Genomic DNA, 12330 nt, shown 5'->3' on the forward strand with positions numbered 1-12330 from the left:
TATATATATATATATATGTATTTATTTTACAAACCATTGAATATGTGCACAAACAGCTAGGCATATGTACTGCTAGATTCAGTCCTAGTATCTGTAAAAGATCTTCTGTGGATGTAGGCTTCCTCAAATTCTTCCGTCTCTTCATGGAATCCCAGACTTGTGATGGCAGATGATGTTGAGATCAGAGCTCTGTGGGGGGTCACTGGAAATTGAACCACAAACCAACCATCTCTGACGTTTCTAACTTATTGAATCAAAACATGCAGGATGAATTGATATCTGACCCAGATATGGACCCATGGTAGGCTGGGATACTTATTTTTAATATTAATATTGCTTTATTTGCTTACATTCCAAATGGTAAATAGCAGCCAAGTGTTATCTAGGAGTTGTATATCCTGATCTTTCGGCAGTAAGTTCAACACCTTGAGTCTTAAGTGATGGCTCCAGTCATAGGATGTGTATTGCAAAAGGAATAATAGGGTGGAATTTAAGAGAATTTACTGGGGGCAAGAGAGACTTCCTTAAGGCTAAGACCACAATTGTCAGGTCTACATGTTGTATCTGTTACTAACATTCCACAGCGGATCCAGTTGTACTAATAACCCCCCAAACAGCCGTTTCTTTGCCATAGCTTTCATCCATGATTCTTGGTGACTGGTCGAGGTTTTCAACCATTGCCTTGCAACATGTAATAATAATTGACTCTGTGTTGAAAGCCCACAGCTCTACACTGTGCACTGCAGATTGTTTTTCCCTCTACAACGCTACTGTAGATTGTATTGGGATAGCCGCTAATATGCTGTGAGTAGACATGTGTCCCCAGACTTAAATGTGCTCTTTATGCACATTTCCACTGGCTAGTTATCGATTAAACTTTCATCTATTATTGACCTTTATTGCTCACGCCAATGTACATTATAAATTGCAATCCACTGGATGTTCTGTAAATGCAGCTTGTAACAACATTTACACTAATGCTACAATTGCACAGCTCTTTGCAAAGACCCTTGCTAGGCAACCGCAGCCTAAAATGGGCATTTATCCTCTTTAATGAGTTTCTCAGGTTTAGGAAACATCTGCAAAGTAAATGCAGATAACATAGAATTTCAGCATAGTCTTTACGTTTATAAGGTGAGTAGGTGGCTTAGCCAGGCTCAGTTGCTAGAAATCCTGATGGCATTCTTATATTCTTTTCTGCTGGCAATACCTCTCTCCTTGTGGGACAGAATATGAAATAAAGGGTGTACTAAGCTGAGATCCATGAGATAGCTTTATTGCTAAGCTGCAACACTACACTGTACCCATTGAACTTTGTCAGGATCTAAACTTTCCCATTCTGCAAGATTTCAGGGCTGATCTGGAAAGAAGGCATATTGAGGACTGTTATAAATGATGTGTCAGTGCCCCCTCCGGTCAGTACACAAGACATTCATGCTGAGCCAGAAGTTTCAGTTTTCCGGAGATGGTCTGCAGGCGCCCTCATTATTTGTGACATTTGTGCACAGTAAGGGACTGCTTGAAGTCAGGAGCCAAGTATGTTGCTAAATAAAGTACGCACTAGAAAATGAATGCAAACTTAAATTGTCAAAAATAATTCCCCTAAATATTGAGATAATAGCATAATCGCTCATTGCAGGCCAATTATTTATTGTCCAATGCTGAATGCTACAACAGGAAACGGAGCTATCTGCGTTAATGAGAGATAAGTAGGAGCTTTCTAATAGTTACGCATTTACAGCAAAACAGGATTTAAAAGAGCTCCCTGTTGACATCTGCGTGCGCCGTACATCAAGCTTATTAAAGTCTGCCGTCTAAACCTAAATGAAATGGAAAGTATTTTCTGCACTTATGAAATATCCGCTGTGTTGTGGTAAAATGTACATAATGTATACAGCTCACTAGCGACCCCGAGACACATTCAAAGTTACTGTACTAGTCAGTTATTTAATACGTTTTGTGAATCAGGAGCAGAGATGAAGTTACGAATGAGTATGAATAGAGGGTGGCATAATTTGGTCCGGAAAAAAAACGCTTCAGGAATTAGCAAGCAGTTTTTGGACACTGAGGCGTTTTTTGGAGCGTTTTTTGGTAAAAACCGCCTAAAAAAAACGCCAGGCGTTTTTTTCCCTCCTGGACAGTGAATGGACCTTAAAAAACCACGTTGCGGGTTTTGGGCGTGGTTTCCGCCTCCCTTCACTTGTCTGACTTCCTGAGGCAGAGTCCGCTTCAAGAAAGGTCATGTCGCTTCTTTTTCCTGCTAGCGGCAAAAAAACGCTAGCAGAAAAACGAACACTAGCGATTTACATACACCACCATTGTGAGGAAGCGGATTATGATGTGAATTCCGCGCCATAATCTGCCCCCTCTGTGCCTGTGTGAATGAGCCCTTAGTTCTCCTGACTTGTCTATTTCAATAAATGTGTTTATTCTTCCTACAATTACAATTCTGGAGCATCTTTTCTTAAAATTCTGTTTTGCATCCTTCTACTGTCATTCCTTCGTGGAAATCTATGAATAAGGTGGGGATGTGCCCATACATACACTGAAATTGTCCAATTGGTTTTGATAATGCTAGGCTGTGCAGGGACACATTGCTTCGAGGAGGGGAACAGTAACGTCCATCTGTCAATGTATTTGAGAAATATCAGAATACTAAAGGAACAACACAATGCAGATTTTTGGAAAGTGGAAATTATTAAAGATGGATTTTAAGGATTTACTAAAGTAGGCATGTTTACAGTAGTGACAGGTCATCTTGAAAGGGGTTGTGCAGGATTAGAAATCATAACTGCTTTCTTCTTCTCGGAATGAGATCTCATGTCCATTGGCCACAATGGACATGAGATCATGAGATGGTAATGCTGGAGGTCAGTCCATTAAAATAAATTGACCAACAGACATGAAATGAAAGAAATTTTTTGAGAGAAGTCCTCAGTAGTTGATACCTTTTTTAATGGCTAACTTAAAAAGTTTTTTAATGACATATCGAGCTTTCGGGACTACTATAAAATACTATAAATACCCTTTGGAGAGTGTTAAGGTTCACCATAAGTTTAAACTCCCATATGAGGCAATCTTTTCTGTTCTTAAAATTCCCTCTCAGTACCAGGATCTTCATATCCTGGGTCATATTATGATTTTCATTGCAGAAGTGTTTTGGCACAGGGAGGTCCATTCTCTGTTCTCTAATCGTATGTCTGTGTGAGTTCATCCTCATCCTAAGTGACTGTCCTGTCTCACCTACATACAGGCCCTCAGGACACTTAGTACACAATATCAAATACACTGCATTAGGTGTGCTGCAGGTGAAGTTACCTGGGATCTTGTAGTGTCGATCAGAGTTCGGGATCTTTATTTGGTCCGTAGTCAGTATGTGGGGGCAGGTTTTGCACCTCTTATTTCCACATGGAAATGTTCCTTTGTTAGTTGCAGGTGACAGTGAGCTGCTAATAATCATATTCCTAAGGTTTGGTGGCTGTCTGTAGCACAGGAGAGGGGGATCTGGAAATATGGATTTTAGATAGTTGTCTTTTTGCAGTAGTGGATGTAATTTGCGTGTAATTCCTCTCAGCATCTCCAGGTGTAACTTGCTGAGAGGAAGAAAAAAAAAAAAAATCAACCATGTTTCCTAATAATACACATCCCCTTTACAGTTATTGCCAGCCTTTTATTTAAATATCCTGGCCAGGGCTTGCTAGCATGTCCTTGGTTTTCAGGGCAGATGTCCTACCAGTCTCAGCGTACTAGCTCTTTGTCCTGGCTTTATTTGGAGAAGGTTGGAGAACTACCTGTATATAATGATCCATTGTATGACATTCGTTAGCCTATATCATATGTAATGTATTAATGAAGCAGACCAATAAAGAACTGCCCATTGAACATTTTTTAGATCTGCATTATTCTGTGAACAGTACCTTGTAGTTTTGGTCCATACTCACTATAGTCATATGCTATAAAGGAAGAGGGCTAGTCGCTTACATATTGTACCTTTGTATTTCCATTTCAAGCTTCAAGGGTTTTCTAGACAGATGGGGTTGAGGTCACATGGAAAAACATTAGATGGGTTGGGTTGTTGAAATGAAAAGTCCATTTTGATAGCTGCAGGGAATTAATGGTAAGTTTAAAATATATTCCAATATATAAATCAATGACAACTCATTCTGATAGACAGATAGACTGGACTAGATAGATAGATAGATAGATAGATAGATAGATAGATAGATAGATAGATAGATAATAGTAGAAGGAAGTAAAAAGTCTAGTCACCTTGCTGAGAAAGGAATACGCAAATAAGTTCTTCTAGATGGAAAAAGCAAAACTCACTCTAACTCCACCATTCGGAATGTAGCTCTTTGTCAATGGCTTGTTTTCTAAGAAACTTAAAGAGGGCAATTAGCATGAGCCTCATGGGGTTTTTGCCTTCCCCTGGATTGACATTGTAGGGATTGTAGGATTATAGGTTGGACTTGATGGACTAATGTCTTTATCCAACCTCATCTACTGTGTGTGTGTATATATATATATATATATATATATATATATATATATATATATATATATATATATATATATAGGAATGGGATGGGGGAATGGGGTTGTGAATACTGCCATTTTGAATTTTCAATACCTGATTCTTACAATTAAAAAGATAAGGGTGAAATGTATTCTGAAGTCCATTACAAAAAGTTAAACAGTTCAAACTTAGCCTAGACAGTCTTACTCTGAGCCATATTTACCATAATGCCTTATGCTATTGAGTGTCTGCAACACACGATAAATGTGGTACAAGGCTTGTTAGGCAGTTTTTTGTTTTTTTTTACTGGTGCATTTTACTGAGTAAGTCTTCCCTACACCCTTCAGACAAGCAATGCCTCCTACAAAATGTACACAGTACAACGAAAGACAAAATATTAATATCTATAAACATATTTATTATTCCTTAAATTAAAAAGAAAAACATATGTCATAACATACTCAAGAAAATGAGACCTTCATGGTCCATAACTCACCCCCATGTAATGACATAAAACATCAAATATTGCATATGGAGTGTAATTAAATGTATATGTAACAGGGAGGATAAAATCAAGTCACAATGTACAGATATCAAGCAATATAAAGTAAAAATGAATGGGGGGGGGGGGGGTACCAATCACATGGTCAAACTGCCCCAACATGTGGTTTCCCCCACTCTGGGGGCCATGGCTAGGCAGCCATAGACAATAGGGTCAAAACAAAGTCACATACAACAATATTAGTTAGTTCAAATCATATACTTCATGAAGTTTGTGACAAGAGTACAGCCAATCCCCATGGAGGCGCAAGCTAAGATCTCTCAATATATTCCTATAAATGCCAAGAACTGTCTAAGCCGACTGATCATGTCCCAAAACATTGACACTCATCTCATGTTTTGCAGGTTTTAGACATTTATTTTTTTCGAAATCCTATAAATGAAAGATTATATGCAAGTCTTCTATAAAAAGCATTTTCTCACCATGTTTCATGTAGCCATCATATAAGATGTACTGACGTGCTCCACAGTGTGAAGGATTCATTTCAATTTCTTGAAGCAATTTTTTAAAATAAATAAATAAAATAAGATAAACATTGCCATTAGCATAGATTAATTGACCAGGGATTTGTAATGAGTTGTACATTTGTGGAGGCATATACCAATAATGCATTCCTCTGACTTTCTGCTAATTAAATCATATCTGATTGGTAGAATTTCAGTGGGTGTCTCTGCTGTGCCAAGCTCCCTCTTCTCTTTGAAAGATCTGATGAGAGCGGTTTTGTTTTCACGGCTAATAGCTCCCCTGCTGCACTATCGGCATCTGCCTCGGTTTGCGAGAGTTTTATACACTTAACCCAGTACAGTGGATGCATTGCCTCTGAGAATTGCCATTAGGAACTCTTGCATATTTATAAAATACAGCAAAAGATGTGTTTTTCTAGATCTAGATGCTGGTGGAAAAATTCACTTGTGTGCTGCCTTCTGTTGCTGCTGCATCTGTTTTATACTATGGACTATATAAACTAAGATCTTTGGGTTTTCTCAGCTTGCTTCATTACAGTAAAATGGTTTTATTTCGGATCCATTTTATGGCTGCAGTACTTTGACCACTCATTGTTCTCTGTCTGACTTCTTATGCTTCCATGTTACTTGTCAATTTGTCACTTATGGAATATTTTAATGCAACATAATTGCCCTTAATTATTTAGTGCTGCGCTTAATAAAAATTACTTGGGGGGCAGTTCGATGGCTCAGTGGTTAGCACTGCAACCTTGCAGCACTGGAGTCTTGGGATTAAATCCTGCCAAGGACAACATCTGCAAGTAGCTTGTATGTTCTCCCCATGTTTATGTGGGTCTCCTCCAATACTCCTAAGACATACTGATATGGAAATTGTACATTGTGAGCCCTATATGAGGTTCACAAACTACAGTTAAAAAATATATTTTTTTTTGCTGTGATAATTTTCGTTATCCTAGTTGGCCATCTTGCCTAGCTAAAGAATTGGAAAACCTCCCAGGACTTGTAGTTCTCTAAATGAGGTTACAATACAGTACTGAACAATTTTCTGTGCCTTCTCTAGACTGTTTCAACCTAAAGTATTTGCTGCTGGATTTTAGAAGATTTGATTTTATCTTTAAACATTTGAGAAAATGTTTCTTTTCTATTTTTAGGTGTACAAGAAAAGAGAGATGTGAGCGATCTCACGAGGCCAGAAGATTTGCATCGGAGATGAAGCAATGTGTCAGACTCACTGTCCACCCAAACAATATATCTGTCTCCCAGTACAATGTCCTGGTAAGGATCAGCTTTCACCATAAAAATTGCTTTTGTTTTCGATGCTCGTACATCAGTCAACATTTTACAACCTAAGGTGTAATATTTGATCTAACATCCTATACACCTGCTGAGTTACCCAGATAGCACAGAAGTCATGCATCCTAGGAACCTCCAGACACAGGGGAAAATCTGTTTGAAGTGATGTCTCATGATTTATTTACAGTATGAAACTAAAGTATGAGAATAAAGAACGTGCGGCAGCCATATTCACTGGATAATGAAATAGAATCTGAATGTCCATTGACCACATGCAGAACTGCACTTGATAGAGACCCATTCCATTTCTCGTTTTTCTCCAATTACAACTTCACATCAATTAGTAGATAAACCATTTTTCAATGCCAATAAATCAATAATTCCGTCCAGTTTACTACAATTGAGAGCTATGTACTGAACCGCAGATGTCCTATTACTTGGGGTTTCAGGTATAATAAGTGCAATTTGCAGAAAGATTTGCCTAATAGTCAAACAATTGCCTCTGAATTGAATCTATAGGAAAAGAGACCTATCATTCTGTGTGTTAAAGCCACAGTCTGTACTAGAGATTGAGATACGTCTCATGGGGTTTAAGCCATTCACTAGTGATTGGAAGCAGAGAGAGGTTCACATAGCATGTTACCACATGAATTCATTACCATCGGACAAGCCAAACTGCACTTGCATTAGAAAAATGGGTCTGTTACAGAATTCGAAAACTGACTTTTTTTTGTTATTATTTCTGATGATTAATTTTATGATTTTATGAAAATAGTTGACATTTTAAAGCCTGATAGTGTGATAAATAAATAATAACAAGTATTAGATGACGGTATAACACATAGCTAATAGAGATGAGCGAACACTAAAATGTTCGAGGTTCGAAATTCGATTCGAACAGCCGCTCAATGTTCGTGTGTTCGAACGGGTTTCGAACCCCATTATAGTCTATGGGGAACAGATACTCGTTAAGGGGGAAACCCAAATCCGTGTCTGGAGGGTCACCAAGTCCACTATGACACCCCAGGAAATGATGCCAACACCTCTGGAATGACACTGGGACAGCAGGGGAAGCATGTCTGGGGGCATCTAACACACCAAAGACCCTCTATTACCCCAACATCACAGCCTAACAACTACACACTTTACACACTCAATACCACCTCTCTGACAGTAGGAAAACACCTTGAAACATGTGTATTTGGCACTTGCAGTGAGGAGAGCTTGTCACCAGCAGTGAATTTGGCCCTTGTAGTAAGTTGAGGTTGGCACCAACATTTGTTTTGAAAATCAGGGTGGATTGAGCCTCTAACCAGCAGAGTTTGGGCAAATTCATGGTGGAGGGAGCCTCTAAAAACCCCAGTTTGGACCAATTCATGGTGGAGGGAGCCTCTAACCAGCCCAGTTTGGGCAAATTCATGGTGGAGGGAGCCTCTAAAAAACCCAGTTTGGACCAATTCATGGTGGAGGGAGCCTCTAACCAGCCCAGTTTGGGCAAATTCATGGTGGAGGGAGCCTCTAACCAGCCCAGTTTGGACCAATTAATGGTGGAGGGAGCCTCTAACCAGCCCAGTTTGGACCAATTAATGGTGGAGGGAGCCTCTAACCACCCCAGTTTGGACCAATTCATGGTGGAGGGAGCCTCTAAACAGCCCAGTTTGGGCAAATTCATGGTGGAGGGAGCCTCTAACCAGCCCAGTTTGGACCAATTAATGGTGGAGGGAGCCTCTAAACAGCCCAGTTTGGACCAATTAATGGTGGAGGGAGCCTCTAACCAGCCCAGTTTGGACCAATTAATGGTGGAGGGAGCCTCTAACCAGCCCAGTTTGGACCAATTAATGGTGGAGGGAGCCTCTAACCAGCCCAGTTTGGACCAATTAATGGTGGAGGGAGCCTCTAAACAGCCAAGTTTTGGGAAATTCATGGTGGAGGGAGCCTCTAACCAGCCCAGTTTGGACCAATTCATGGTGGAGGGAGCCTCTAAACAGCCCAGTTTGGGCAAATTCATGGTGGAGGGAGCCTCTAACCAGCCCAGTTTGGACCAATTAATGGTGGAGGGAGCCTCTAAACAGCCAAGTTTTGGGAAATTCATGGTGGAGGGAGCCTCTAACCAGCCCAGTTTGGACCAATTCATGGTGGAGGGAGCCTCTAAACAGCCAAGTTTTGGGAAATTCATGGTGGAGGGAGCCTCTAAAAAACCCAGTTTGGACCAATTCATGGTGGAGGGAGCCTCTAATTAGCCCAGTTTGGACCAATTAATTGTGGAGGGAGCCTCTAACCAGCCCAGTTTGGACCAATTAATGGTGGAGGGAGCCTCTAACCACCCCAGTTTGGACCAATTAATGGTGGAGGGAGCCTCTAAACAGCCAAGTTTTGGGAAATTCATGGTGGAGGGAGCCTCTAACCAGCCCAGTTTGGACCAATTCATGGTGGAGGGAGCCTCTAAACAGCCCAGTTTGGGCAAATTCATGGTGGAGGGAGCCTCTAAACAGCCCAGTTTGGGCAAATTCATGGTGGAGGGAGCCTCTAACCAGCCCAGTTTGGACCAATTAATGGTGGAGGGAGCCTCTAAACAGCCAAGTTTTGGGAAATTCATGGTGGAGGGAGCCTCTAACCAGCCCAGTTTGGACCAATTCATGGTGGAGGGAACCTCTAAACAGCCCAGTTTGGGCAAATTCATGGTGGAGGGAGCCTCTAACCAGCCCAGTTTGGACAAATTAATGGTGGAGGGAGCCTCTAACCAGCCCAGTTTGGACCAATTAATGGTGGAGGGAGCCTCTAACCACCCCAGTTTGGGCAAATTCATGGTGGAGGGAGCCTCTAACCAGCCCAGTTTGGACCAATTCATGGTGGAGGGAGCCTCTAACCACCCCAGTTTGGGCAAATTCATGGTGGAGGGAGCCTCTAAAAAACCCAGTTTGGACCAATTCATGGTGGAGGGAGCCTCTAATTAGCCCAGTTTGGACCAATTAATTGTGGAGGGAGCCTCTAACCAGCCCAGTTTGGACCAATTAATGGTGGAGGGAGCCTCTAACCACCCCAGTTTGGACCAATTAATGGTGGAGGGAGCCTCTAAACAGCCAAGTTTTGGGAAATTCATGGTGGAGGGAGCCTCTAACCAGCCCAGTTTGGACCAATTCATGGTGGAGGGAGCCTCTAAACAGCCCAGTTTGGGCAAATTCATGGTGGAGGGAGCCTCTAAACAGCCCAGTTTGGGCAAATTCATGGTGGAGGGAGCCTCTAACCAGCCCAGTTTGGACCAATTAATGGTGGAGGGAGCCTCTAAACAGCCAAGTTTTGGGAAATTCATGGTGGAGGGAGCCTCTAACCAGCCCAGTTTGGACCAATTCATGGTGGAGGGAGCCTCTAAACAGCCCAGTTTGGGCAAATTCATGGTGGAGGGAGCCTCTAACCAGCCCAGTTTGGACAAATTAATGGTGGAGGGAGCCTCTAACCAGCCCAGTTTGGACCAATTAATGGTGGAGGGAGCCTCTAACCACCCCAGTTTGGGCAAATTCATGGTGGAGGGAGCCTCTAACCAGCCCAGTTTGGACCAATTCATGGTGGAGGGAGCCTCTAACCACCCCAGTTTGGGCAAATTCATGGTGGAGGGAGCCTCTAAACAGCCCAGTTTGGGCAAATTCATGGTGGAGGGAGCCTCTAACCAGCCCAGTTTGGACCAATTAATGGTGGAGGGAGCCTCTAAACAGCCAAGTTTTGGGAAATTCATGGTGGAGGGAGCCTCTAACCAGCCCAGTTTGGACCAATTCATGGTGGAGGGAGCCTCTAAACAGCCAAGTTTTGGGAAATTCATGGTGGAGGGAGCCTCTAAAAAACCCAGTTTGGACCAATTCATGGTGGAGGGAGCCTCTAATTAGCCCAGTTTGGACCAATTAATTGTGGAGGGAGCCTCTAACCAGCCCAGTTTGGACCAATTAATGGTGGAGGGAGCCTCTAACCACCCCAGTTTGGGCAAATTCATGGTGGAGGGAGCCTCTAACCAGCCCAGTTTGGACCAATTAATGGTGGAGGGAGCCTCTAAACAGCCAAGTTTTGGGAAATTCATGGTGGAGGGAGCCTCTAACCAGCCCAGTTTGGACCAATTCATGGTGGAGGGAGCCTCTAAACAGCCCAGTTTGGGCAAATTCATGGTGGAGGGAGCCTCTAACCAGCCCAGTTTGGACCAATTAATGGTGGAGGGAGCCTCTAACCAGCCCAGTTTGGACCAATTAATGGTGGAGGGAGCCTCTAAACAGCCAAGTTTTGGGAAATTCATGGTGGAGGGAGCCTCTAACCAACCCAGTTTGGACCAATTCATGGTGGAGGGAGCCTCTAAACAGCCCAGTTTGGGCAAATTCATGGTGGAGGGAGCCTCTAAAAAACCCAGTTTGGACCAATTCATGGTGGAGGGAGCCTCTAATTAGCCCAGTTTGGACCAATTAATTGTGGAGGGAGCCTCTAACCAGCCCAGTTTGGACCAATTAATGGTGGAGGGAGCCTCTAACCACCCCAGTTTGGGCAAATTCATGGTGGAGGGAGCCTCTAACCAGCCCAGTTTGGACCAATTAATGGTGGAGGGAGCCTCTAAACAGCCAAGTTTTGGGAAATTCATGGTGGAGGGAGCCTCTAACCAGCCCAGTTTGGGCAAATTCATGGTGGAGGGAGCCTCTAACCAGCCCAGTTTGGACCAATTAATGGTGGAGGGAGCCTCTAAACAGCCAAGTTTTGGGAAATTCATGGTGGAGGGAGCCTCTAACCAGCCCAGTTTGGACCAATTCATGGTGGAGGGAGCCTCTAAACAGCCCAGTTTGGGCAAATTCATGGTGGAGGGAGCCTCTAAAAAACCCAGTTTGGACCAATTCATGGTGGAGGGAGCCTCTAATTAGCCCAGTTTGGACCAATTAATTGTGGAGGGAGCCTCTAACCAGCCCAGTTTGGACCAATTAATGGTGGAGGGAGCCTCTAACCACCCCAGTTTGGGCAAATTCATGGTGGAGGGAGCCTCTAACCAGCCCAGTTTGGACCAATTAATGGTGGAGGGAGCCTCTAAACAGCCAAGTTTTGGGAAATTCATGGTGGAGGGAGCCTCTAACCAGCCCAGTTTGGACCAATTCATGGTGGAGGGAGCCTCTAAACAGCCCAGTTTGGGCAAATTCATGGTGGAGGGAGCCTCTAACCAGCCCAGTTTGGACCAATTAATGGTGGAGGGAGCCTCTAACCAGCCCAGTTTGGACCAATTAATGGTGGAGGGAGCCTCTAAACAGCCAAGTTTTGGGAAATTCATGGTGGAGGGAGCCTCTAACCAGCCCAGTTTGGACCAATTCATGGTGGAGGGAGCCTCTAAACAGCCCAGTTTGGGCAAATTCATGGTGGAGGGAGCCTCTAACCAGCCCAGTTTGGACCAATTAATGGTGGAGGGAGCCTCTAAACAGCCAAGTTTTGGGAAATTCATGGTGGAGGGAGCCTCTAACCAGCCCAGTTTGGACCAATTCATG

The 12330-nt window shown here is 42.9% G+C and overlaps 1 protein-coding gene across 2 annotated transcripts in view; it reads left to right on the forward strand.

Moving 5' to 3' along the window:
* Window positions 1-12330, forward strand: part of PLXNA4 (plexin A4) — a 751018-nt gene that overhangs the window by 406829 nt on the left and 331859 nt on the right. For both annotated transcript variants that reach the window (XM_075273936.1, XM_075273935.1), the window contains exon 6: window positions 6694-6817. In XM_075273936.1, the coding sequence (XP_075130037.1) occupies window positions 6694-6817 (124 nt within the window). The remainder of the gene's footprint in view (window positions 1-6693; window positions 6818-12330) is intronic.

Source organism: Leptodactylus fuscus, chromosome 5 (genome assembly GCF_031893055.1).
Source record: "Leptodactylus fuscus isolate aLepFus1 chromosome 5, aLepFus1.hap2, whole genome shotgun sequence".
Lineage (NCBI taxonomy): Eukaryota > Metazoa > Chordata > Amphibia > Anura > Leptodactylidae > Leptodactylus > Leptodactylus fuscus.